General features: G+C 42.2%; 1 protein-coding gene across 5 annotated transcripts in view; it reads left to right on the top strand.

Moving 5' to 3' along the window:
- Nucleotides 1–27,000, top strand: part of prkd1 (protein kinase D1) — a 68,496-nt gene extending 41,496 nt beyond the window's left edge. For 4 of the 5 annotated variants that reach the window (XM_088353916.1, XM_088353913.1, XM_088353914.1 and 1 more), the window contains 15 exons: nt 458–535; nt 608–815; nt 1,626–1,749; nt 1,858–1,935; nt 2,030–2,194; nt 3,669–3,780; nt 6,317–6,369; nt 9,351–9,423; nt 9,540–9,646; nt 11,208–11,369; nt 15,353–15,451; nt 15,528–15,688; nt 17,117–17,223; nt 22,229–22,314; nt 23,988–27,000. In XM_088353916.1, coding sequence (XP_088210042.1) covers nt 458–535; nt 608–815; nt 1,626–1,749; nt 1,858–1,935; nt 2,030–2,194; nt 3,669–3,780; nt 6,317–6,369; nt 9,351–9,423; nt 9,540–9,646; nt 11,208–11,369; nt 15,353–15,451; nt 15,528–15,688; nt 17,117–17,223; nt 22,229–22,314; nt 23,988–24,194 — 1,820 coding nt within the window. In that variant the 3' untranslated portion in view covers nt 24,195–27,000. Of the gene's footprint in view, nt 1–457; nt 536–607; nt 816–1,625; nt 1,750–1,857; nt 1,936–2,029; nt 2,195–3,668; nt 3,781–6,316; nt 6,370–9,350; nt 9,424–9,539; nt 9,647–11,207; nt 11,425–15,352; nt 15,452–15,527; nt 15,689–17,116; nt 17,224–22,228; nt 22,315–23,987 lie in introns of those variants that run through there. The other variant, XR_015852820.1, reaches the window with a different exon arrangement.
- The last annotated feature ends 781 nt before the right edge of the window (nt 27,001–27,781 follow it).

Genomic DNA, 27,781 nt, shown 5'->3' on the forward strand with positions numbered 1-27,781 from the left:
CGGCTGCGTTACATTGATCAGTCCCGGTTAGCCCCCATTAGCTCTCCGTTTGCTATTTTTGCCTGTTAAACCCTGTTTCGCTGCTGGCCCTTTTTTTGACCATTACTACATCCACCTGGAACACAAGGCGTCACAAAAACTACAAAAACATAATTTGAAACATTCACAGTCTTTTCAACTAATTAACATGTTAACCAATATGGTGACTGGCTTGCTGGTGTTCTTCACAGCTCAGGAAATCAAAGAGGCATTATTTTGTAAACTAATTGGAATATATACATTAAATATATGTAGATTTTATACAAAAAAATATGTACTATTTCCTTACATTTGGCTTGTTTTAGAATTTGAAAATACCTTTCAGGGCCTCTATACTGAGTTCCACTTTCAGATCTAACACCAAAGCCATACATGCAGTATGGCTCATTATGGTATTCAAAGTTGTGTTTTTGTTCAGATTGTCGGTTCAACTGTCACAAGCGTTGCGCTCCCAAGGTTCCAAACAACTGCTTGGGTGAAGTTTCAAGAAATGGAGGTGAAAATATAAATACACAAGCGCTAACGCACATAATCGTTTGCAAAAAATTCTTGCATTGTCGATCTACAGAACTCCTTAGTCCGGGAGCGGAGTCTGATGGCAACATGGCGGACGGCTGCCTGGACGATCCGGAGAGGGTTGTTGGACTGATAGACGACCCCGACGACACGGGCATAACGACAGACGACATGGCCATCGCCGTGACGATGGATGGAGGACCTGGAGATCCGGGAGACCTGCACGATCCGGATGGGGACGACTCTAATAGAGCTATTAGGTGCAAAATAGAATAGAATAATAGCTTTTATTGTCATTATACAAAAGTACAATGAAATTTGAGGCCAGCAAGGAGTAGGGTTGTGAATTTGACTTTTAAAACAAGGCCAGATGATCTTTTTTTGCTTATCAATTAAAATATTTTTTGTTGAACATTTGTAGTTAACATTGCAGTTGAATAAATGAAAGACCCCCGCGACCCTACTGAGGATGATCGGTACAGAAAATGGATGAAAATTAATTTAAGACGATTACAGCCAGTTCAGAGCCAGTGTAGAAGACACAAAAACGTACTTGAGTATTCTGGCATTATTCTAGGAATCCATCCATCCATTATCTTCACCGCTTATCCTCAGTAGGGTCGCGGAGGTGCTGGAGCCCATCCCAGCCATCTTAGGGCAGTGGGCAGGGGACACCCTGGACTGAATGTCAGCCAGTTGCAAGGAACAGAGAGACAGACAACTCACTCACCTATTCCCGGAGGAAACCCACGCAAGCACGGGGAGAACATGCAAACTCCACACAGGAAGGTTCCATCTCATGACCTCAGAACTGTGCCGCACACGCGCTAACGAATGCGCTGCCGTGCTGCCCCTATTCTAGGAATCATAACTGTATTATTATTTATTTTTTTCTGTTCGATTTTTTTACTTTTTTAACCTCATTTTAACCACTTTACCCTGAAAGTTCTGACTATTTTTTAAGAATTCTTACCTTCAAGTCAAAATTCTGACTTAACACAGAGTTTGTGGTCCAACACACAATTTTTAAAACCGGCAACTCAATAAGACGTTTGTCCCACCCCCTGCAGCCCGTCAACCAGTAACAACATCCCACTCATGAGAGTCGTCCAATCAGTCAAACATACCAAGAGGAAGAACAGCAATGTGATGAAGGAAGGCTGGATGGTCCACTTCACCAGCAAGGACAATCTAGTAATCCTGACGTTACTTTTTTCCAGATACTTAGAAGTTAAAAGATGAAACTTTGCAATTTATTTCAAGTTCAGTCAAGTAAAATCCAAACTATTGCCTGATTTTTAGAGAAAGAGACATTACTGGCGCCTGGACAGTAAATGCATCACGCTGTACCAGAATGACACAGGAAGTAAATATTACAAGGTACTGTAAATGATAACACATTCTTCATATTACCATGATCATCAGTAAGCTCAACATTTTATTTTGAATCCGTGCGTTTCTGTGAACCATCCAGGAGATCCCGCTGTCAGAGATCTTGTCACTGGAGGCCGCTCGTACCTTCTCGCTTCTCCCTGATGGAGCTAACCCGCACTGTTTTGAGATAACCACCACGACGGCACTGGTGTATTTTGTGGGAGAGGATGTGAGCGGTGGTGGCGTTTCGGGCGCTAATATGCTGGTGAGGCAACATATCTGGGCATTTACTGGTCACGCTAAAGACTACGTTTACATGCCGGGGATAATATGACTGGAAACGGAATGTTGAATTTCTTACGAATGAATCCTCTTCATCAGTGGTCCGCAACATTTCTGTACCAAGGTCTGGTTTATTGTCTAACAATATTTTTGCAGCCCAGTCCAATAAAAATATTAATAACAATAACGATAACATGCTAATAATGCTAATAAGCCTAACTCCATTCTGTAACCACTAGGCAACTAGATGATTGGGCTGAACTATTTCCCATAATGCTCCATTACAATGTTGTATAACGTTGCACTGTAACAATAGTGTGATGATGAGATAAAAGCTAAGGCTTTTTCTTATGTTATTGACTGTACATTTCTAGTGGTCTACTGGTTAGGATTTGGAGCTGTGGTCAGCCATATTTGTCGATGCTCACAGATACTTCAGAGTTTTCTTTTTGGTGAAAGAGAATGTGTGTATGGTATACAGGAATAAATGGGGTACAAGCTGTTTAGATGACTGGAGACTAGTCGTTTACGCATTAAATTTTTGCTGATAAATAATGGATGATTCCATTCAGCCCTGCGACTGGCTAGCAACCAGTTCAGGGTGTCCCCTGCCCGCTGCCCGATAATGGCTGGGATGGGCTCCAGCACCCCTGCGACCCTACCTGAGGATAAGCGGTGCAGATAATGAATGGATGGATGGATGATTCCATTTATTTCACTCACAAAAATCAACAAAATAACATGCTTGTTTCCTACTAAAGTGAGCTCCTCTTGCGTCCTGCTTGTATCTGGCTAGCCAAAAGCATTGACTTACATGATATATGGAAGGATTCAACTGTTTTATGGTCTATATATACTGTAGATCAGGGGTGGCCACCCCGGTCCTCGAGAGCCGTATGCCCTCCATATTTTGAAGGTTTCTCTGCTCCAACACAAGTGATACCAATTTTCCGCTTGTTAGCAAGCTTTGTGAGAGCCTAATAATGATCCAAGTGATTTAAATCACATGCGGCTCTCGAGGTCTGGGTTGGCCAGCCCTGCTGTAGATGGATACACCTGGGTAGTTTTTGCTGTTGGGGCAAAATATAAAATGGAAATGTCCTGGAAAAATTTGGGTGATCAGGCCATAGTTTCCGTGTATTATTTGTCTCTGTACTACAAGTCCCAGAGTGCTTTGGGGTATAAAAATATCCCTGTTGAGGGAAAGGAAACACCCACGGTAAACAATAGTTAACTGTGTCACAGTTTAGTGGGGGCTCCATTAGGCTGATGTCACGGTTCGAATTTATTTCATTCCTAATAAACCCTGCAAACTGTTTATGAATTTGGAAACTCCTCATCATTAACCAAGTATTTGAAGAAACTTCAAAATGATGACTGGATAACTCGGACCTATCATATGTCCACACAGTGCTTTTCCTTTACCAACTGCTTCGGATGATGTCACTTCCTTACAGGTGAGCGGCGCAGGTCAGGATGTGGCCCGCATGTGGGAAATGGCCATCCAGCACGCCCTCATGCCCGCCGTCTCCACGGGTGTTTCTCACAGTTGCCACGGCAACGGGCACAGTGAGTAAATCGCAGACGCTAACAATCGTTTCAAATGCGGCGCCGCCGACCACCGATTTGGTGATCCGTTGGCGCCGACTCCCACGCGAGCCACGGTGGATATTTTGGACTTATTGACGTCAGTGCGGTTGTGACTCACGTCCATTTGAGGGTTCTCCCGTCGTGGCCCAAGTACACAGTAAACAGCAGAAATCGGCGGAAAATATGGTAGACTTGTCTATCATGTGAGGACATTGGCCCTCCCTACAAAATATTCTCAACAATATCGAAAAGCTTTTATCACTAATGTCATTAATTACCGTAAATTCCGGACTATAAGCCGCTACTTTTTTCCCTAACTTTCAACCCTGCGGCTTATTCAGTGATGCGGCCCATTTATGTCATTTTTCTTACGGCCGCTAGCAGCGCTCTAGTGTTGCTACCATTAACTGCCCTGTCAAAGCTATATTATTATTATTAAAGCTTTGAAAATACAAGGAAAGAAGAGGGGGGTAAAAAGTTGGTTGCGTGAGTAAATGTGTTCATCTGATATATTTTTCCCACCCTTACCTTTGGAAATATACACTTTTTTCCTTGGATTACTTTCAACGGAACCCGGACTCTGCAGGTCTGCATCAAACTTTAAGTACCGTTATCATTTTCCGTTCATTTTGCCGGCTGTGATTTTTGGACTGTGGACTTTGATGAAGGACATTTAGTTTCAATCGCGGGACTTGAAGTCGGGTTTGGGTTAATTTTGTGTTTGTGTTATATGTTTAAATGTGGGCGCATGTGGCTTATATACAGGTGCGGCTTGTGTATGTACAAAATCGGTTTTCCTCTTAAAATGTGGTGGGTGCGGCTTATAATCAGGTGCGCTCTATAGTCCGGAATTTACGGTACGTCTTTTTTTTTTCAAATTAAGTGATCACTTTTCTTTAGACTTACAGTAGAGCCTCGGATATGAATTATCCGTTCTGAAGTGGGGATCGCAAATAGAAATTTATGTATTGGGGGGGAGGGATAAAAACCTTTGGTAAGTCGCGAATGCCTTTCGAAACCCCGATAGTCCAAGTAAACTTGAATTGGTCCGGTTAGTGATTATATGCCAAGGGGTGGGGGAACAAAACAACGGATTGGAATTAAAACTGATTTTAAAACTTAAACTGGTGAAGATTGCCATGCCCTCATAAGATTTTCTTCCTTTAATCGCCTGTTTTTAAAATTCTCTGATTGTCTATTGCAGTGTTTTTCAACACTTTTTGAACCAAGGTACACTTTTATTGACCAAAAAGTTCAGAGGCACACCGTCCGTTGAAAATGTTTGAAAATGAAGTTATGTCAAATATTTTACTGGACTACCTCCTAAGCAGATAATTAGTACCGTATTTTCCGCACTATAAGGCGCACCTAAAAGTCTTAATTTTTTTTAAAAGCTGACCATGCGCCTTATAATACAGTGCGCCTTATATATGGATCAATATTAAGTCGCAAAGTCTTGCAACTAATGCAGCAGCCGCCGACTAGATTTTCCCCCGAAGGCGAAGTCGTCCGCGGTGTGTGCTGGGATTTATATACCGGCGTTTCATTTCCTAACCAATGTGTCAATCATCATTTGAATCAGTCACTATTGGCTAAAGTTATTCGGAGGTAAAGGGGGCAGATCCTCGTTATCATTTACGGGCTTGCATAGGCTAAAGGGACAAAACAAAGCCTGCAATTGGCCAAAAAAGATGAATGTGAATAGCAAGTTTGGTTGGTTGTCTACGGCATAGAGAAAGCATGTTTTACTATTCTGTATTTGTAAATATTTTATTCTCCTGGGTTTACTACACTCACGGATATAAGAGGACCATGGTTGCACATTATAATTGAACACAACGACTTCGGTGAGCTACTCCGGCTATATATTTTCCCAGTATCTTGTTTCAGAGTGATATCGATGTTTCTGTGATGGGTCTTTTTAAAAATTCAACTCAATTCCAAGTGTTTATTGTCATATGCACAGTAAAGTTGTGAGCGAAAAAAAAAATAGAAACTAAGGAATGGTTGGCATTTCTTGAATCCCAAGACTTCAACCTTCCGAATGATATTTGGAACGATGCATTTGAGTGACATCGTACGGACACCGCATCCGCACGTGTCTACGACACGTATTTGCTTCTTTGCAAGCTTTAGGAATGTTAAGGGGGTAATCAGTTGGACTGAACTATCTGACTGTTTTGTCGACGTTCCCATTGTAGCGCCTTATAATCCGGTGCGCCTTATCTATGGAAGATATAGGACCAAAAACTATTTTTTTGGGGGTGCGCCCTATAGTGCGGAAAATACGGTATATAAAAAGAAAAAAATAATACCTATGTGCCACGCGAAAACCAAAAAACTGAAAAGTAAATTGTTTCCCTATGATGTGAACATTAAAGGGTCCATTTGGTCATTGAGAATCGATAACTTTGGCTTTTCCTCCAAAAAGTGCCCCCGCACACTTGTAGCCAGAAGAAAATTGTTGATCCCCAGTGGCAAATTTCTAATTTTTTTCTTTTGTGTTTTACAACAGAGGAAATCTCCATCAGTATTTCGGTCTCCAACCGTCACATCCAGGAGAATGTGGTGAGCGCACGCACAAACACACAGTCATTACACGTTTTGTGTGTGTGTAAAGTGCTCACCTCGGCTGCAGATAATGTAGATTTGTGAGCAAGCGTTCGCGTATGCGATGACCCGCCGCCCAAGGTGAGCGGTCGCACGGTCCACGCGGCCCCGGAGCTGGAGATGATTGTGATTACTCAGTGAGGCTGAGCGGGCGTTGCCATGGCAACACGTGGCAATTAGGCTGCCGGCAGCCAGTAATATTGTCTTCTTTGTGCCCGCCTGAGTGAGGTGTGATATTAGCCTGTCAGTGCACACACATCCCCATCCGCGCACACAAACACCAGCGGATGTGACTAGAAAAGCTGGAAATGTTTTAGGCACAAGACGTAAGCTACAGAATCGACACGACGTGCAAGAAAACATACACAGGAAAACATGACAGGAAAATGCGCAACATGCTTAGGAGTACAGTACATAAACCCTACACACAACATGCATACAATTTACTATATACCAAGCACACAAAAAACATTTTGTTTTGTTTCATTTTCCTTTTTTTTTTAATTTTTGCATTATGTTGTGTTTTGTTTTGCTCTCATCTCATGTCTGGTATCATTTTATTTCATCTTACATTGTTTTTCTGTGGGGCAGCGCGGTGGTTAGCGCGCGTGCGGCACAGTTCTGAGGTCATGGGTTCGAATCCAGCTACCAACCTTCCTGTGCGGAGTTTGCATGTTCTCCAAGTGCTTGCGTGGGTTTCCTCCAAACGCTGTGGTTTCCTCCCACATTCCAAAAACATGCATGTCAGGTTAATCGGCCGGTCCAAATTGTCCCTGTGTGAATGCGCGAGCGAATTGTCTGTCCCTGTGTGCCCTGAGACTGGCTGGCAACCAGTTTAGGGCAGTGTCTGCCCACTGCCTGATGATGGCTGGGATGGGCTCCAGCACCCCCGCGACCCTACTAAGGATAAGCGGTACAGATAATGGATGGATGGATGTTTTTTCTGTGTGTGTTGTGTCTTGTTATGTCATTTTGTGCCGTGTTATGTCTGGTCGTGTAAATGTAAATGTTCTGCATTTATACAGTGGAACCTCGGTTCTCGACCATAATCCGTTCCAGAACCCTGTTCGAAAACCGATTTGTTTGATCACCGAAATCATTTTTCCCATTAAAAATAATGGAAATCGTTTTAATCCGTTCCAACACCCTGAATGTTTACCTTGAATGTTTAACGTAAACAGAAAGCTAACCCAGGCTAATCGTACGTTCGCGTTATCGTAATCTTCCGTACGAAAGATTCCCGTAACATGAACGTGTAAAAATAAAAAAATCAGGTCGTTTACAAGTCATTTAGCACCCGGGTCTCCACAACAAGTGGTGAGCGGTTTATTGGAAAGGGGGCTCCATTCCAACACCCTCAATGTTGGGCTCCGTTTCAACACCCTGAATGTTTAACGTAAACTTAAAGCTAACCCAGGCTAATCGTACTTTCGCGTTATCGTAATGAAATTAAATGATCTGCATTTATATAGCGCTTTTCAAGTCAAGACTTCCCAAAGCGCTTTACAGTGTGCTTCACATTTCCCAATAGCGGCCGTGCAGCCATGCTTATTGGGGGTATTGGGGGTTCAGTGTCTTACCCAAGGACACTTCGACATGTAACACGGAGGAGCCGGGATTCGAACTGCGATCTCTTGATCCCAAGACGAGCGCTCTACCTCCTGAGCCACTGCCGCCCCGTAATCTTATGAATAGGATTTCTTACCTTTGTGGTGGTCAGCAGAAGGCGCCCGCACACCTCCTTCATATTTGGCTATTATTTCTTTCTTAAATGCAATAGTTGTACGCACTACTTTTATTTTTTCACCTTTAGCAACTTTGCTGTTGCACTGACTTTCTTCTGAGGCATAATAAGGGGCTAAAACACCCGTACGCCGCTCAGCATCGCACCCTAGCGTACGCACTCACGCATTACCGGCGTTCGAACTCCGATTTTTTTGACCGAACAGCGAAGCAAGAATTTCTCGAAATTTTTGGTCGGACACCGATTTGTTCAAACTGAGAGGCGTTCGAAATCCGAGGTTTCACTGTATAGCTTTTCAAGTCAATGAAGACCTCCCAAAGCGCTACAATGTGCTTCACACTTTCCCTTTTGCACACACTAACTAACCGATAGCAGCATCAGCCATGCAAGGCAACTACCTGCTGCTCATCGTGGGTACTAGGGATTCAGGAAATGAAACAAACAAAATCACAATAAAATGAAATGTGGTCCCTCTCAAACACAAATGGAATGGCACCGATTGACTGAACAGGAAGAAGAGATCAGCATCTACTGTCTAATTGACCCACGTCTCGTTCATCTCTGGCTTTTTTAATTCCTTGTTCTTTTGTTTTATGCTTTGTCACGTTATGTCATTTTTTACTTCCGGGTTTGTTTTGTTTCGTGTTTCTCATTTTGTTTCTCGTCTCTCTTTTTTTTTCAGTTTTGCTTTTTAGTTTTTGTTTTGGGTTATGTTGTGCCGTGTTATGACTTGATTTGCCGTGTCTCATCCCGTCCTGTCCGATTTTATTTATTTTTCGTTTTTTTGTGCTATGTCCTGTTATGTCGTTTTGATTTTGTTTCATGTCTATCATCTCGTGTGCTCTTGTTTTATTCAATTTCAAATTGTTTTTCGGATTTGTGTGTTATATTCTGTCAAATTCCACCGTATTTTGTCATGTTGTGTGTTGATTTTATTTTGTTTTAAAAGAGTTTTCAATAAAGTTTGTAAATATACCGTGTTTTCTTGGGAGCCAGAGTTGCCATGGCAACAGATGTTTTTGTTTTTGTCTTGAACATTTAGGGGCCACAAGAGCAACGACATGTTTATTCAATTGTTGTTACAACTGGACTGTGGTTTGGTCTCAAGGTTTTTTATGACTAAGCTTTAAGGCTCATATTTCTTGAACATGTTTATTCAATTATTGATAATGAAACTTTTCTTTGTGTGTTTCAGGACATTAATTCCATCTATCAGATCTTTCCAGATGAAGTGTTAGGCTCAGGGCAGTTTGGAATAGTTTATGGAGGTAAAACACGTATGAGGAAATTAGGATTGATATTTTGATCAGAACCATCCCAAAATTGTTGATCGGCGAATATCTCCACCATTTTTGACATGTCGAGTGCTTGTGCGTGTCGCCAGGGAAACACCGGAAGTCAAGCCGAGATGTTGCCATCAAGATCATCGACAAGCTTCGCTTCCCCACCAAACAAGAAAGTCAGCTGAGAAATGAGGTGGCCATTTTGCAGGTACTCACTCGAGCGTTCATGTTTCCATGCAACAACAAGCAGGGGGTAAAGGTTGGCGGGCTCTTACAGGAAATGGATGACAAGATCTTGGTTCGTAAGATCTTAGATCGTAAGATCTTTGTCATGATTAGTAATGCGGGGCACCTGAGTCTGCTCCATTGGCGCCAACAGCCGCGGACCCTGATTGGCTGCTGACCTCTTTTTAAAACCCCGCCTTCCTGTCAACATTTGTCGGATCGTCTGCGAACCTTAGCTACACGCAAGGCCAGCTCTTTTGACTCTATCCTGCCCTGTTTTCTGTCTGATTCCCGTTGCCGACCTCTTTTCTGAACCCGTTTTACGTTTTTGCTCCATCGACCTGTTTTTTTTCACTCTCGACATTGCCTTCGATCGACACGGAAGTGCCACTTCCGCGTTCCTGCTATCTGCCACCTGTGACCGACGATCATCGGATCGTGGATGCAAGCCCTTTCCTCCTTCTAAATAAAGCTGAGTAAAACGAACGCAATTGGGTCCTGTCTCTGTTCCTGGTCCGTGACAATCTTAAGGTCTGGCCTCAGATGTCAATCATAAACTCGGCTCGGGCTGGGCCGGGCTTCTCTCTCGCTGTTTTTTTTTTTTTTTTAATTAGTGGTGTGTCGTCCGGCGCTAAAAATAGCTTGCCCACAATAGCTTGCCGGCAATGTAATGGTGGACCGACTCACCACACTTTTCAGCCGTGACATCACACCGTGGTTGTATTTACATGCCAGACACCCGTCATGTGTTCTGTGGTTCTTTTCCTTTGTCCAACAATGCCGGTATGCTAATCACCATGCGCTGACGCACGTGTTTTTCCGGGCTCGGTCCCTCATCAAGTTCATTTGTTGAGCTCGGGCAGGGCATAGCTTAAATAACCCCAGGCCTGGGTCGGGTCGGGCTGGACTCTTTAGGGCCGATCTTACCTCTGATGACAGCCATACCAAAAAGTGAAGGACTGTCACAGGAAATGTGTCACAGGAAACAGAGTCAGGACCCAGTAGCGTTCGTTTACTCAGTTTTATCGATAAAGAGAGAGTGCAGTGCTTGCTTCCACGATCTGATGATCGACGGACACGGGTAGCAGGTGGCAGGAACGCGGAAGTGGCACTTCTGTGTCGAGCGAGGATAATCATAGGCAGCAGGGATACTGGTCAATAGCCGGGACGGGAGAGCAAGGGCGGTATCGAGTCCGTCAAAGAGGTCGGCAACAGGTATCAGGCAGGAAACATGGCAAACACGTCGATGGTCGGGATGGAAGAGCAGGGCAGAAACGGGTCTAGAAACAGGTCGGCAACGGGTATCGGGCAGGAGAAAACAGGGCAGAAAAATGTCGAAAGGTATGGAGCTTGCCTAGCTGGGAGCATAGGTTCGCAAATGGTCTGACGGCTTCCTCTTGGAAGCCGGGGGTTCGAAAAGAGTCTTTGAACCAATCAGCGCTCAGGGCTGTTGGCACCAATTGGGCAGTCACAGGTGCCCTGAACCAGTAATTATAACAAAATGGAGTCTCAGGAAGTTGCAGCATTTTTCCTTTTGCTGGCAGAACCTTCACCACCCCGGCGTGGTCAACCTGGACTGCATGTTTGAGACTCCCGAGCGCGTTTTTGTGGTGATGGAGAAGCTTCACGGAGACATGCTGGAGATGATCTTGTCCAGCGAGAAAGGCCGACTGCCCGAACGCATTACTAAGTTCTTGGTCACGCAGGTCGCCGAATATCTTCTTTCTCTTCAACTGTCAGTCGTTTTGTCATTTCATGAAGGTAGTTATTTCATTTTAAAGCCACTGAGTGAGTGACTAAGTGAGTTAGTTGTAGCTGAGTGAGTAAACGAGTGTGTTAGCTTGTAGCTGAGTGATTTGCTAGGTTAGTCTGTGTTTGAGTTAGTCATTTAGTTAGTTTGAAGCAAATGTGAAGCTGCATGAATAGCTCAATTTGTAGCTGACTGATTAACGGGTTAGTGTGTTGCTGAATGAGTAGTTGAGTTAGTTTGTAACTTGGCAACTGAGTGACTTTCTGAGTTTATTTGTAGCTGAGTTAGTTTGTAGCTAGGTGTTTCGCTTAGTTTGTATTTTGATAAGTCTCCTAAGTTGTTGCTGAGTTAGTTGTTAGCTTATTCAGTGTGTAGCTGATTTAGTTGATTAGTTATTTTGTAGTTGAGTAAGTTTAAAGCCACGTGATTTGCTTGGTTTGGAGACGAGTGAGTGAATTAATAAGTGTGTAGCTGAGAGAGTAGTAGAGTTAGTTTTTAGCTAAGTGAGTCCAGTCGCTGAGTTAGTTTGTAGCTGCGTGAGTCACTTAGTTTGTAGCTGAGTGGGTCGCTGATTCAGTTTGTAGTGGTGTGAGTCGCTAAGTAACTTTGTAACTGAGTGAGTTTCTGCGTTTGTAGCTGAGTGTTTCGCTTAGTTAGTAATTTAATAAGTTTCCTAAGTTGTTGCTGAGTTCGTAGCTTAGTTAGTGTGTAGATGATTTAGTTGATTAGTTATTTTCTAGTTGAGTACGTTTTAAGCCATGTAATTTGCTTAACTTGGAGCCGAGTGAATTCAGATTCAGATTCAGATTCAGATCTACTTTATTGTCATTCTAGTACACGTGTATACAGAACGAAATGTCGATGGATCTGACTCCCACAGTTTCCCTCAGTGTCCTTCAGTGTACAGATATAAATAAAGCTGTATTGTGTTATTTACCATAGTGCCGATAGTGCAAGAAGAGACGCTAACCAGATGTGCAAGATGGGCAGTCAGGTTAACAAGTCAGGTACACAGTACCATTATATTGTAAACAATAACACTGTAAGTAATAACACTGTAAGTAACAATAGTGCAGAGATCAAATGTGCAAGGAGTGGCAAGCTATAAAAAAAACTGCCACTAGTGCAAAAGTCAAATTAGCAGCCGTTTAGATTTAAGTTAACTATATGTTAGATTGACCATTTAACAGTCTAATGGCCAGGGGGACTAGACTATTGCGGAGCCTGGTGGTCCTGCACCGCACACTGCAGTACCTCTTCCCAGAGGCTAGCAGAGTGAATAGTCCATGATGGGGGTGAGAGGGGTCCCCGGTAATGTTCTTAGCATGGGATAAGCAGCGCTTCTGGCCAATGTCCTGAATGGAGGGAAGTGTAGTCCCGATTATTTTCTCCGCTGTCCTCGTTACCCTCCTCACACTACCCCAGTCGGTAGCGCTGCAGCCTCCACACCACACAGAGATACAGCTGGTCAGGATACTCTCTATGGTGCCCCTGTAGAATGTGATGAGGGATGGTGGGGGCAGGTGGGCTCTCCTCATCCTCCGCAGGAAGTACAGGCGCTGCTGTGCCCTCTTAACCAGAGATGCAGTGTTCACGGACCAGGTGAGTTTGTTTGTGATGTGCACCCCTAGGAACTTGATACTGCTGACAACCTCCACAGCCTTGTTGTTGATGCAAAGTGGGGCATGGTTGGGCTGGTTTTTCCTAAAGTCGACAATGATCTCTTTAGTCTTGTCAACATTCAGGACCAGGCTGTTGTCCTTGCACCAGCCCACCAACTGCTCCACTTCCTCTCTGTAGGCCAGGTCGTTGTCATCCCTGATGAGGCCCACCACCGTTGTGTCGTCAGCATACTTCACGATGTGGTTTGTGGCGGACCTAGGGACGCAGTCGTGTGTCATCAAGGTGAACAGCAAGGGGCTTAGGACGCAGCCTTGGGGGGAGCCCGTGCTGAGGTAGATGACATCTGAACTGTTCTGACCTATCCGCACAGATTGGGGTCTGTCACAGAGGAAGTCCAGCAGCCAGTTCCGCAGGGGGGTGTTGAAACCCAGAAGCCCCATTTTGTCTACCAGATGTTGTGGGATGATGGTGTTGAATGCTGAACTGAAGTCCAGGAACAGCATCCGCACATGGGTGTTCTTCTCCTCTAGGTGTGTCAGGCTCAGGTGAAGCGCAGAGGAGATGGCATCCCTGGTGGAGCGGTTTGTCCTGTAGGCAAACTGAAAGGGGTCGAATGAAGAGGGGAGACTGGAGGTGATGTGCTCTTTAACCAGTCTCTCGAAGCACTTCATTATGATAGGAGTCAGTGCAACGGGCCGGTAATCGTTGAGTGATAAGATCTGGGTTTTCTTTGGCACTGGGATGATGTTGGCAAATTTGAAGCATGATGGTACTTTGGCTTGGTCTAGCGAGGTGTTGAAAATGTCTGTTAGTACACAAGCCAGCTGATCAGCGCAATGAATAAGTGAGTAAGCGTGTAGCTGAGAGAGTAGTACACTTAGTTTTTAGCTAAGTGAGTCCAGTCGCTGAGTTAGTTTGTAGCTGCGTGAGTCACTTAGTTTGTAGCTTGGTGGGTCGCGGATTCAGTTTGTAGGTGTCTGAGTCGCTAAGTAACTTTGTAACTGAGTGAGTTTCTGCGTTTGTAGCTGAGTGTTTCGCTTAGTTAGTAATTTAGTAAGTCGCTCAGTTTGTTACTGAGTTAATAGCTTTGTTAGTTTGTAGCTGAGTGAGTTGCTTAGTTGTTTTGTCGCTGAGTTATTTTGAAGCAACATGAGTTCCTTAGTTTGTAGCTGAGTGAGTGAATGAGTGAGTAAATGTGTAGCTGAGAGGGTAGTAGAGTAAGTTTTTAACTAAGTGAGTCTAGTCCCTGAGTTAGTTTGTCGCTGCGTGAGTCACTTAGTTTGTAGCTGAGTGGGTTCTGATTCATTCAGTCTGTAGTTGTGTGAGTCGCTTAGTTACCTTGTAACAGAGTGAGTTTCTGAGCTAGTTTGTAGCTGAGTGTTTAGCTTAGTTAGTAATTTAGTAAGTGGCTCAGTTTGTTACTGAGTTAATAGCTTTGTTAGTTTGTAGCTGAGTGAGTTGCTTAGTTGTTTTGTAGCTGAGTTATTTTGAAGCAACATGAGTTCCTTAGTTTGTAGCTGAGTGAGTGAAAAAGCGAGTTAGGGTGTAGCTGAGAGAGTAGTAGAACTAGTTTCTACTTAAGTTAGTCCCTAATTTAGTTTGTAGGCTCTGCGTCATCTCTACTTTAAGAACATTGTCCACTGTGACCTGAAACTGTCAAACGTCCTACTGGCTTCATACGATCCTTTCCCTCAGGTTATAAGTCATTTAGTTTGTTGCTGTGTGGGTTGCTGGGTAAGTCTTTAGCTGAGTGAGTAACTGAATTCATTTGTAGCTGGGTGAGTCACTTCGATTGTAGCTGAGTGGTTCGTTTAGTTTGGTATTGAGTGAACCGCTTAGTGTGTTGCTGTGTTTGTAGCTCAATTAGTAGCTTTGTTAATTTGAAGGCGAGTGTGTAGCTTAGTTATTTTGTAGATAAGCTGGTCTCTTAGTTTGTTTGTAGCTGATTCAGTTGCTGAGGTATTTTGTAGCCGAGTGAGTCAATTAGTTTGTTGGTAGCTGTGTGGGTGCCTGAGTAGGTTCTAGGCCAAGTGGTTTGCTTGGTTATGTTGTGGCTGAGTCAGGTGTGTAGTTGGTTTGTAGCTTAGTTAGTCAATACCAAAAATAAAAGTTTTTTTTTTGGGTGAGTTACAAGGTTCAACTATTTATTAGCTGAGTTAGTGGCGGAATTAGCGGCCTAAAAGTCAGTGAATGAGCGAATGTACATAAGTAAATGTTTTTTTTCATATTGGGAAAAAGTCTTTTTTTCCTGGCCGCAATATCAATAATGAATCAACTGATTTTTGTGTTTTTGCTGACTTTACTTGCGGTGTTCAGATCCTAGTGGCTCTGCGTCATCTCCACTTTAAGAACATTGTCCACTGTGATCTCAAACCGGAAAACGTCCTGCTGGCTTCAGCCGATCCTCTCCCTCAGGTTCCAAACATACTAAACCAAAATTGGACAAACATGTTGGAAAATGTAACTCTTCTTAAAATGTCCCTGGTCATAGGTGAAACTCTGCGACTTTGGCTTTGCACGCATCATCGGTGAGAAATCCTTCCGACGCTCAGTGGTGGGTACGCCGGCATACCTGGCGCCGGAGGTGCTGCGCAATAAAGGGTATAACCGGTCTCTGGACATGTGGTCGGTCGGAGTCATCATATATGTCAGGTAGCATCTAAAGTCCACCAATCGTCTTTGCCTCTTTGGTATATTGTCAAGCCAGGTCACATTTATTTGTACAGCCCTTAATCACAGACTGCAAAGGTCACAATAACAATCCCAATTACTGCATAGGGTTTGTCATTTATTTTGTTGTTGTTGATATTTGTTTTAAAATATGATTTAGTCTGAGATTAGCAATGTAAGTGGATTAGTTTGTTTGTAAATAATTGATGGAGTACAGTATTTGTTTGTTGGTTGGTCATCAGTCCATCCGTTTGTTAGTTTCTCACATTTGTTGTTGTTTTTTTTGTGTTGTTTTAGTCTTTTTTTCATTAAGAAGGATTGTTTGTCTGTTCCGTTATTTGTTTAGGCATATTTGTTGTTTGGTTATGGTTTGTTGGTTGGGTTTTGTTTGTTGCTCGAGAATTAAGTTAGTCCGTTGGTCAGTCGGTCAGTAATCTAGGTCATCTGTTTGTTAGTTTCACTACTTTTGTTGTGAGATACTTGATATGTTATTTTTTCTAGTTAAAAAGCATTTCTGTTTCTCTATGCACTAGTTAGTTAGTTAGTTCTTGTTCCACGGACAGACTGAGGAGATCATTTCTTCCTAATGCCATGAGGCTCTCTAACTCCACCCAGGGGAGTAAAAGCCCATATTAAACCTCACCTCCACATTTGCATATGACCCAATTTTTTTACAGTGTGTATTTTCTGTAGCACTATTTAAATACTTTATATCAACACGTTATATTGGGTATTTTTGTATTCTATATCTTTTATTTTATCATTTTATTTTTCAACACAAGGTTACTGCCAGAAGTGTAAATTTTCCTACGGGGATGAATAACGTATCTATCTATCTAGCTAGCTAGTTAGTTAGTTAGTTAGTTAGTTAGTTAGTTAGTTAGTTGGGAATTTAATGATTCGTTGGGAATGTACTTATTCTGTTTATTAGTTACACTACCTTTGTATTGAGATACTTGATCAGTTAGTGAGGTAGTTCTTTCAATCTTTTGTTAGTTTATTTCCTTATGTTGGCTAGTCTGGTATGGGGTGATATGTTGATTTATTTGATCTGTACTCAGTCAGAAAGATATTCAGTTGGAAAGCTATTCAGTACTGATTAAATCACTTGGATTGCTATTTGATTAGTTTGGCCAACTTTTTAATTTGTTGGTCAGACATTCCGGTATTATATTAGTTACATTTTCCATTTATCCCATGTTAATATTTGATCATAAAACGTTTTGCTAGTTAGTTTGTGGTTATTAGTTCATTAATTCAAAAACAGAATCCTTCCTTATTAAACTAATCATAGTCAGGTGTGTAGCAGTGGGAGTTGAAGTGTTAATCTCTTGAATTTGAGCTGCTGAATTTTAACTACTCATTTTCATGAACGTCAGCTAATACGTTACTGTCTTTTGCTGTCTTCAGCCTCAGTGGAACTTTCCCATTTAACGAGGACGAAGACATCAACGATCAGATTCAAAACGCTGATTTCATGTACCCGCCGCACCCTTGGAAAAAAATATCCACCGAAGGTACGTTTGTTTGATTTGATAAGGCCTGCTGTTAGCATTAACGTCCAGCAGAACGAATAAGAAACATACAAAGACGTTGAAGTATTATTGTTTTAGAAGTTGCTCCAAGGCTAAGCTAAAGTCTAATGTGATTTGCGAACTGCTGGCTAGCCGAAGTGTTTAATATTTCGCTCTGACGTCAATTCTGCACTCTATTTTGCCGCCCTGTAATGGAATGTACCTTTTGACATCATGACTTTTGTTTGTTGCGGTCATGCTAAGTTAATCGCGCTAACTTGACTCACTGTGCCAGGATGTTTGACTCTGTGGAGCGTAAAAATGAGGCAACTATGAATGGAAGTGTCAGGTGTGATACTCTAAGAACTTTGTGTTCCTGTTTGCCGGCCTCTCTCCCGCTGGCTTTAATGAGCAACCTTCGAATCCACCAGGGTCGCCGTTAGCGCGCTAGTGCTTTTCACGCCTCTATCTTGGCCGCCATTTTTTCACTGCGGAAAATATTTTATTCTATTTTGTTTGGGTGCCTTGGTGACCTAAACTTGGATTCACAGACTGGGAATCAGGTAGTGAGTTGTTCTTTTAGTTAGTGAGGGGACAAGTTAATAAGTGGTTGTTCTGTGAGTTTGGTCTTCCCTTTTGACCTTGAGTTTATTTTCATCTTGTGTTATTCAACACTGTATTACAAATGATATATAATGTATTGTTTGGTTAGTAATTTATTGTTAATTTGGTAATTTATTGTTTTAGATTGTTATGTGGGCGGCACGGCGGCGCAGTGGTTAGCGCTTGTGCGGCACAGTTCATGTCATGGGAACCTCCTGCGTGGGTTCAAATCCAGCTCCAGACTTCCTGTGCGGAGTTTGTATGTTCTCCCCGTGCTTGCGTGGGTTTCCTCCGGGCACTCCGGTTTCCTCCCACATTCCAAAAACATGCATTTCAGGTGAATTGGCCGGTCCAAATTGTCCCTAGGTTTGGATGAGCGAGTGAGTTGTCTGTCCCTGTGTGCCCTGCGATTGGCTGGCAACCAGTTCAGGGTGTCCCCTGCCCACTGCCCGGAGATGGCTAGGATGGGCTCCAGCCCCCCCGCGACCCTAATGAGGATAAGCGGTACGGCTGATGAGATGATGAGAGATTGTTATGTTTTTCTTTATTAGAAGGTTTGACTTTGAATAACTGAGCAGTTCTGAAATCTTTGGGTGTGAGTTATTGAGTGAGTGAGACGGTTGATTAGTTGGTGAAACAGAAAGAAAGCGGGCCAGTTGGTTGGCAAAAGAGTGAGTCAGTGAATGAGTTGGTCACCTAATTAGTTGGTTAAATAGTGAGAGAGTGAGTGAGTTAGATGGTTAAACAGTCAATCAGTCAGTTAATTGGTTAATCAATAAGAGAGCTGTTTAGTTGATTAAACAGTGAGTCACTGAGTGAGTTGGTCAGTTAATTGGTTGGTTAACAGCCAGTCTGTTAGTTACAGTTAGTCAAATTAGTCTTTTAGTTGGTTGAAAAGTTAGTTGATGAGTGAGTTAGTTGATATTTTGGGTAATCAGTACGTGGGATAGTCAGTTAATTAGTTGGTTAAACAGCGAGTCAGTTATATAATCAGTTAGTCAGTTGTTAACACACTGGTTAAACAGTTAGTCATCGAGTGAGTTTGGTAATTAGTTTGTTAAACAGTTCAAAAGGTAGATATTCAATCAGTGTGTGGGTGAGTGAGTTTTCTTAGTTCTTACATTTGTTTCTTGTTTTTTGACTTCTTATGTTTGTTACTTAATATGTGAGTTTATTATTATTTTGTTATTTCTCTTTTTTTTCCAAGCTTGTAATTTTTTCTATTTCGGACCGCGCAGACAGCAGGAAGTAGAACGAGGCCTGACAAGCGTTTAAGTCTGAACTGCCTGTTGAGCGAGCACTAGGACGTCAACATGGTGACTCACACCAAAAGACTAAAATAGACAAAATTAAATTGATGTGGCAGGTAAGATGAGAACTACCGCCATCACCAACGTCATGTTCAACCTTTCTGACTTTAAAAATCGAAACATTTTTTTGTGTGTGTGTTCAAGGTTGTTTGAACGAATAAGTGAAAAAGTTGGTAGTTAGGTGCTGTTGGTTGTCTTTTTGACTCAATCGTGACCTATGCATCCTTGTTTAGTTTTACAATCTTTATACCATATTTTCTGGACTATAAGGCATACCCAAAAATGCAATATTGGCCAGAAATTTGAATGGCTGTTTTATAATCCAGCACACCTTGTGATTGGAAATATTTTACCATAATTGTGAAGTTATCGATCAGTAGATGCATTTTAGCTCTGAAATTGCACCACCACCAAGAGGATGCTCTTGACATGAATGTTCATAATTGCATAAAAATAAATGCAACAGGAATCAAACCCGGATCGCAAAGGGGAGAGCACCGGGGGCCTATCCACTAGATTAGATCTAATCTCATTATCACAATATTTTTAGTCATGGTACCAGACACAGTATGTTAGAGAAATTGGAAAACAGAAAGTGGTTAAAAATCGGCAACAAATTTGGTTTCACTTTTCCTCAGCTCAAACTAAGCATTGTAAGTGACAAACGTTTTGAATATGTGCTGCCATGCCTTTATTGAAATCTTTCAGAATAATCGAATTACTTCCCACAATACTTTTCCTCTATTCCAGTTCAGAATCTTGCGCGCTTTGATTTTGCCGGCGTTGCATTACTGTATTTCGGTGGTCTTTAACCTTTTCTGTACCGAGATCCACTTTAATGTCTGACAATATTCTCGCAGGCCGGTGCAATAACAACAATTTGGTAATGTAAAACTGTGAGATAAGATGAGACTTAATGCCTTTTATTATTTAATTTGTATCTTTAGGGCTCTAGCGGAAAGACTTTGATGCGCTCCCAGCTGTAATCCAGGCTTGGTTCCAATTTTATGCGATTGTGATCAGTGATGTATTCTGACTGATTAATCAAAGCACAAACATACTACTTCTTATTTTCTGTCCAAACCTAGTCCTTACTGTAGTTTTCATTCCATCCACCTTGTGCGCCTTATACAGTGGTACCTCTACCTAAGAATTTAATTGGATCCAGCAGTGACGTTGTATAAGGACATTTTTTTAAATCAAAACACGTTTTCCCATTTAAACGAATTAAAATAGGATAAATCCGTTCAAAAGTCATCAAATGCAACCGAACCTCTATTAAATCAACTGCAACTGCCCTTTAGTTACACTAATGTTCAGTCATTGTTTTTAAATATACTAAACAGTGTAAAAAAACAAAACAAGAAATAACGCTAAATAAAATGCAAAAGATGAAGTTACTGCACAGACGCTGACCTACTTACGAAAGAGATTTTGGACGATCGTTCTTAAGGTGAATTTGTTTGTATGTTGCTTCAGTGCTATAGTTTGTATGGAATGTATGTTACAGGTTTGTATGTTTAAGGTTTGTATAAGTAACCTGTATTGTTTTGTACTAAAAATAAACTTCTCATTAAATGATATTCTTTATAAAGATAATTAAAGTTGAGTTTAACTTGCCTTTGGAAGATGCGCTTCAAGAGTTAGGCGACTTCCCCCTCCGTGACAGAAAGTAGCCGAAAAAAAGCGATCAAACCATTTTTTCAACCGCATAAAGCTTTCTTATTCCACTTTCATTTCAAAAGAAACAGCTCGCCTCTTCTTTACACTTTATGTTAACCACATTGAATGGATGCACGAGATATTAAACAATACAAACGTCAAAGTTCTGCTTGCTGGAGATACAGTATAGAATGTTTACACACAAACTAGGAAGAGGAAGTGGATTTCTTCTTCGGGTGGATGCTGGGTAAACTCTCGCAACGTCACCTCACGACGATAGCGGTGGAAAGAAGCTCTACAGTAATGTCTTGTACTCCATCAACCCTGCGTTTCTGGCTTTATTGGTCTTTTTGCGAACGCATTCTTTATTTTTGCTATATTTTCTGCCATAGGAAGCTTTTCCATGTCTTCATTTATTACCATCCGCCGTCCTATTTAGGGTTTCTTTCTTGTCTTAAGACAGTGGAGATTGTGGACATGCATCGCCCGTTTCCCCCTAGCAAATCTGCAACTTTACCCCCTCATATTTTGCAATAATATTTTGCTTCTTTTCTCTTCTGCGCATTGGCGGATATGATCGGAGCCCTGGTGGCTGCAAGCAACAAATTAACGGACGAGTCCAATTGGTAATTAAATGCAGGGGGGTTGCAAGTGTCTCGCCTAGCTGATAAACTACGGAGGTATGCTAGTGGTAACATCACTGACTTCCTATACTGGAAGATGTTAGTTGAATGCAAACTTCGGATACTAAAACATTCGTGAAATGGGTCGATCGTAAAACGAGGTACCACTTTATATGAAAGATGATCACAAATTACTATTTTGGGGGGGGGTGCGCCTTATAATCCGTTGCAGAAAATATGGTCATTTAATAATGATTTCAAAAAACTTACAAGTGAGCAAATAGGATGTGGTTACCTTGTCAACCGCCAACGTCACACTGAGTGAAAGGAGGTGTGTCTTGTCACTTACAAGGCAGGAAAAATGCTCATAACCGCAGGGGGCGGGGGTTTTCAGGAGCTGGAGGAAGGGGAAAGGTACTCCGTTGAAGCAGCGATGCATTCATGTGCATAATGCCAAGCGATGGTGCAGCCCCCCCATCCCTGAACGACCCCACTCTACGCCCCCACCTCCTTGAACCCAACCGGGCCCCACATCCCTCCCTCGCACCCTTCTGGGTGCCCTGCCCCGCCAGAGCCGCTCAGACCGCTGACCCCAGAAGAAATGTTAACATCATGTTAGCTTAGCTCATTAGCCTCTGCTGACCCTCACTCCGGGAGGGTGTGAGGGGGGGGTGGGGAGGTTACATCCTACATCCTCTTGCTGACAAGGCTGCGGGATTTAGCCTCTTCCTGGGCTGAACGTGGGCTGGACTAAAACACGAGGGGAATAACTTAGTGATTTTTTTTTCTTCTTGTAATGTTTTTCTTCAGCCATCGACCTGATCAACAATCTTCTGCAGGTGAAGATGAGGAAGCGCTACAGTGTTGACAAGACACTAAGTCACGCCTGGCTGCAGGTTAGAACAGTGAGTGGGGAACAGTGTTGGGTGCGTTACATTGAATTAGTTGAATACTAGTTACCTGATTTAAAACGTAAATCTGTTGCTCCCCCATAGATGACTGACGTCGAAAGATGCCAGTTTCTCTGAAAGTAACAAATTACTGTAATAATAATAATAATAATTTCCTTGTGTTGTCATTCTGTGTAACAATGTACACAGAACGAAATGTCGATTGCACCTGACCCGTTGTAGCGAGCCGATGCAGCCGCAGCCAACAGAGGGCGCCGCCGACCACTTTTTAAGTCTTAGGAATGACTCGGCCGGGGCGCGAACCACCGACCTCCCAGTCTCAAAGCGGGCGCCTTACCATCTAGGCTACTGAGCATTGAAGCCGATCCCCTATGACTTATTTAAAATGGCCTCGTAATAGAATAAATTGAAAACGTGTAGGCAGCACGGCGGCGCAGTGGTTAGCGCGTGTGCAGCATAGTTCTGAGGTTATGAGATCGAATCTCCTGTGTGGAGTTTGCATGTTCTCCCCGTGCTTGCGTGGATTATCCTCCGGGCACTCTGGTTTTCTCCCACATTCCAAAAACATGCACGTCAGGTTAATTGGCCGGTCTAAATTGTCCTTAGGTGTGATTGAGCGAGTGAGTTGTCTGTCTCTGTGTGCCCTGCGACTAGCTGGCGACCAGTTCAGGGTGTCCCCTGCCCACTGCCCGAAGACAGCTGAGATGGGCTCCGGCACCCCCGCGACCCTACTGAGGATAAGCGGTGCGGATAATGGATGGATGGATGGATGAAAACGTGTACACCAACCTGTAGAAGCAGTTAATTGGCTCGTGCAATGTTGAGAGCTTGCAAAGGAACACCTAGCTGAGATATTTCATATCCATTTTGTCTCTAGGTTTCAAACCATACAAGGATTTCCTCTTTATGTCCAAATCATTTTCCTTTTTCTCCAGACATGGTGCATTGCAAAAAATAATTTTACATAGAAAAAAAACACCATTCAGCACTCTTTTACTGTAATTCTGTGCTCATATTTTCCCTGTTGATTTGGTCATTTCTGTATAAGCCGCGCCCCCTTCTCATGCGCTGTCTACCATTCGTTACTGGTCGCCCACAACCAAATATGCGCCTATAAATTTACCCCCTGTATCTGTTTTTTTTATAGTTGTCAATACAGCTTGGATGTGAGTATATACAGTAGGGAGAATATCTCCATTAGAAGAAATTAAGCGTTCTCAAAGTCTATGCTTGAGAAGGTGCCACGGTAACTGTATTTAATTCTACTTTGTGGTTAAATATAAATGTGCCCACCCCTCTTTAATGTTGCTGGCGGATGGAGGGTTGGATGTTACATCGTGAGTGAAGGGGGAATAGTTAGCCATCAGAAGACGTTGAAATTCTTGATCTGCTTTCAAACAGTAGCAGAGTAACACATGTTGTAACGACTATTGTGTTGCAATTTCTTTATTAATAATGCATTACGGTACTTGTTACCGAGAAAAGTAATCGTGTTCCAAGAACGTCTTCGTTGTAACGCGTTAGTCCCAACACTGGTTTGGTTTGAGTGACCGAGTGAGCGAGTTGGGTGAATTTTCGGGTAGCCGATCCAGTTAACGAAACAAACCAGTGAGTGTCAAACTGGGTTTTCCCCCCATGGTGGTTGCGGCTTATTGCAGGACTACCAGATGTGGCTGGACCTCCGCAGCCTGGAGAGCCGCGTGGACGAGCGCTACGTGACGCACGAGAGCGACGACCTGCGTTGGCATCACCACGCCAGGCTCAGTGGAGTGCACGCCTACCTGGGCGGCCAGCAGGGGGCGCCACTCTATCCCACCCACGAGGACGAGCTGGAGACGCTGAGTGAACGCGTCAGCGAACTCTGAAAATCGGCGCAGGAAATTAACCCGCAAAATTAAAAAAAAAAAGACAAACAAAAAAACAAACTGAGAGGAAGTTGCCGGAAACCAACGAGAATGAGTGGCTAAACAAACAAGAAACCACACTGACAGAAAGATGAACGGGAACAAGGAGTAAGTTACAACAAATCAGACAGGAAGTTGATTGGATAAACAGCAATTTGTGGCTAAAGGAACAAGAAACAAATTGGAAGTTGAATCAAAGCTAACAGAAATTTGAAACAAATCTGACAGGAAGTGGATGGAAGAAACAGGAAGTTGGAAAATGAAAATTGTAACAATCCAAAAATGAAATTTAAAAAATGGGAAGAACTTGAAAAAAGATGAAACAAACAATACCAAATCTTCAAGAGTTGCACCAGGAAGTGAACTTATCAAAATAAAAAAACGAAAGAAAGAATGTATAAAAAACAGAAAGTTGGTAGAAACAAACAGGAAACCAACAGAAAGTTGAATGGGAACTAACAGGAAGTTGAAACAAACATGACAGGAGGATGACGGGGAGAACAGGAAGTCGGTGGATACAAATTGGAAAGTAGAAATAAAACCAAAAGAAGCTTAAAAAAAACAGGAATATTTAAAACTGAGAAAACTTGAAGAAAAACGAAACAAATGTTGGCGTGTGACAATCCGTGTCGTTCAGTTGAGGACATTTGTGACAAAGTTCCAAAATAAAAGTAAAACAGAGGGCAGCGCTTTCCCACAAAGGCCAGCCATTGGTCAATTGGGAGTTGAAACACAACTAACAGGAAGTTGAATGAAAACAAGTTAGAAGTTTAAACCAATCTGACAGGAAGTTGATGTGAAAAACGTGAATATGTGGCGATACAAACTATAAACTAAAAAAATGGAAAATCTATACATTTCAAATAGAACATTGCTCTGGTAAGTGATCTCACCAAAATAAAAATGGATACATAGACCATGTCATTTAGCCTGGAGGCAAAAAGCTAAAGCGAGATCAAAATGGCCGGCTTTGAAGTTACGGTTTAATAACATACAACACATGACACATCACAGTCAAAGCTGGATGCAAAGCAACACTTGCACTGGTCAGAAGACAGAGGAAAATAAAATCCGTCCTTGCTCATAGTTTAGGTCACATTGTGTGTTTGTGTGCCAGAATCGTAGAAAAAAATGTTAGCGAACGTAAATTAAAGTTTTACAGGATCCCAGCGGACACTTTGTAATATAGTGAAAAGACAAGTCATATTAGGTAAGATAAATTAAAAGTTTATGATTGTTACTATCGAGTCCATGCTACTTATTATATTAGCAAAATATCTTATTTTCTTAGCTTCAGCTAACTTGGCTAGCCTAAATGTGAACATTAGTTTTGCAAACACTGCCTGCATCTACTCGAAAAGCACGCATTGCAAACAAATGTCAGGCAAGTCATTTATGGGATACATTTAATTATTGATGTATTTTTTATTTTTAAGAAAAACAATGTTTGATGGCATTTAGGCTACACGCTAATAATTAGCTGAAGCTAAGGAAATGACAAGATATTTTGCTAAACTAACAAGTGATATGGACTCTGTAGCGGCGACACGGCAGGGCAGTGGCACAGTTCGGAGGTCATGGGTTTGAATCCAGTTACCAGGCTTCCTGTGCGGAGTTTGCATGTTCTCCCCGTGCCAAAAACACGCATGTCAGGTTAATTGGCCGGTCTAAATTGTCCCTAGGTGTTAATGAGCGAGTGAATTGTCTGTCCCTGTGTGCCCTGCGATTGGCTGGCAACCAGTTCAGGGTGTCCCCCGCCCACTGCCCGGAGATAGCTGGGATGGGCTCCAGCACCCCCGCGACCCTACTGAGGATAAGTGCTGTAGATAATGGATGGATGGACTCTATAGGAACAATCATATACTTTTAATTTTTCTTACCTGATATAAATTGTGCTCTGCAAACCTGAGCATTTTTGATGAGTGCCTCGGTCCAATCGTCTCGCTTTAAAGCATTTAACCACAACTCTCTTTTCTTTGATCAAGAGTGTCCAATGGAATCCTGTAAAACTTCAATTCATGATCAATAACGTTTTTTATCCGGTTCTGGCACTCATGACGACAACTAACAGCAATGACAGTTTTCTTTTCATCTGTCTTCTGACCAACGCAAGTATCCTTACGCTTCCAGCTCCGACTGAATTTATGAAAGGGTCTATATAAAAAGATTATGTGAAGTTGCAGGAAGCAAACAAGAAACCAATTGAAAGTTGAAACCAAACTAACAGGAAGTTGAATGACAACAAACAGGAAGTAGAAACAAACCAGAGGGGAAGTCGATTGGTAAAACAGGAAATGAATAATGACACTCAACCGAAATAAGCCTGACATCAAATCAAGCGCATGTCAAACTGATTTAGTTGTATCGCTGTAAAATGAGAACAGCTTGAAGAAAAATGACACACAAAAATAAAATCTTAAGATTTTCACCACGTGAACTTAAACTCTGCCTACCCAGCTGTTCCGTTTCGTGTAAGCAAGCCACAAGTAGCAGCTCGTCTTTTCGTGTACTCGACGCTAGTCCAACGCTTATTTCAGGCTAAACTTTGTCCATCCCGTCTCTTTCATCAACCAACTATACGAAGCTAACACTTAGCATTCAATGCTAACGGCCCATTTCTCCGTTTTTGTCAGCATCCACGCTCATGATGAAGCAGAAGTGTATGGTTACAACATGATAGCGTGTTAGCAATCAATAAACAACAAACTCACTATGTAAGGAAAACCATTTTTTTATTAATAAAATGTTGTATAAACTCCTAACCAGTGACAGGTCACCTTTTCTTTGGTGTGTTTGTTGCGGAGGAATCAAGCTAACAAGTTAGCCAACTTAAAGTTAAGAAATTGGTCAACAGTTAGCCAGATAGCGCCCCTGATTTTGAGAAATGAGCGAGCAAAAGTGATTTTCTGGTAAAATCACCATTTTCTAGAAAAGTTTAATCTACAAATACGAATAAAAAACTGTCAATGCGCTAGTAGCATTGTAGCTAGTAGCAATCAGTTTTGCCTTATTGATTTAACCAAGTTATATTTATTATCGCATATAGCCTTGCGATTGGCTGGCAACCAGTTCAGGGTGTCCCCTGCCCACTGCCCTGGGATGGGCTCCAGCCCCCCTGCGACCCTAATGAGGATAAGCGGTACGGCTAATGAGATGAGATATTTATTATATTCTCTTGGAAATGCACGCCATTAATATGAATTTTTATATTTTCTCTCTTCTGTTTGTTAATAAAAAACGTAATTTTTTAGAACATAGGATTAAAAAAAAATGTGTATGATTCTTAAAGGGACAGTGTGTATTATTTTACCAGTAAATGTCTCTGTCTCGTGTAGTGCAACCAAAAACAAGTGCTAAAAAGCACAAGGGTGAATACAAATTACTATGGAAATACTAAAAGAATAAACCTACAAAAATACTACTATGGAAATACTTTGAGAGAAATACTACACAACTACTGTAATACTGTAACACAAATATACTACTACAGAAATGATACTTTAACACAAATAATGCATTTAAATCCATAGTGGGTTTTTATTACCAAT

Source organism: Urocampus carinirostris, chromosome 15 (assembly GCF_059441175.1).
Source record: "Urocampus carinirostris isolate Australia breed hairy pipefish chromosome 15, RoL_Ucar_1.0, whole genome shotgun sequence".
Classification (NCBI taxonomy): domain Eukaryota; kingdom Metazoa; phylum Chordata; class Actinopteri; order Syngnathiformes; family Syngnathidae; genus Urocampus; species Urocampus carinirostris.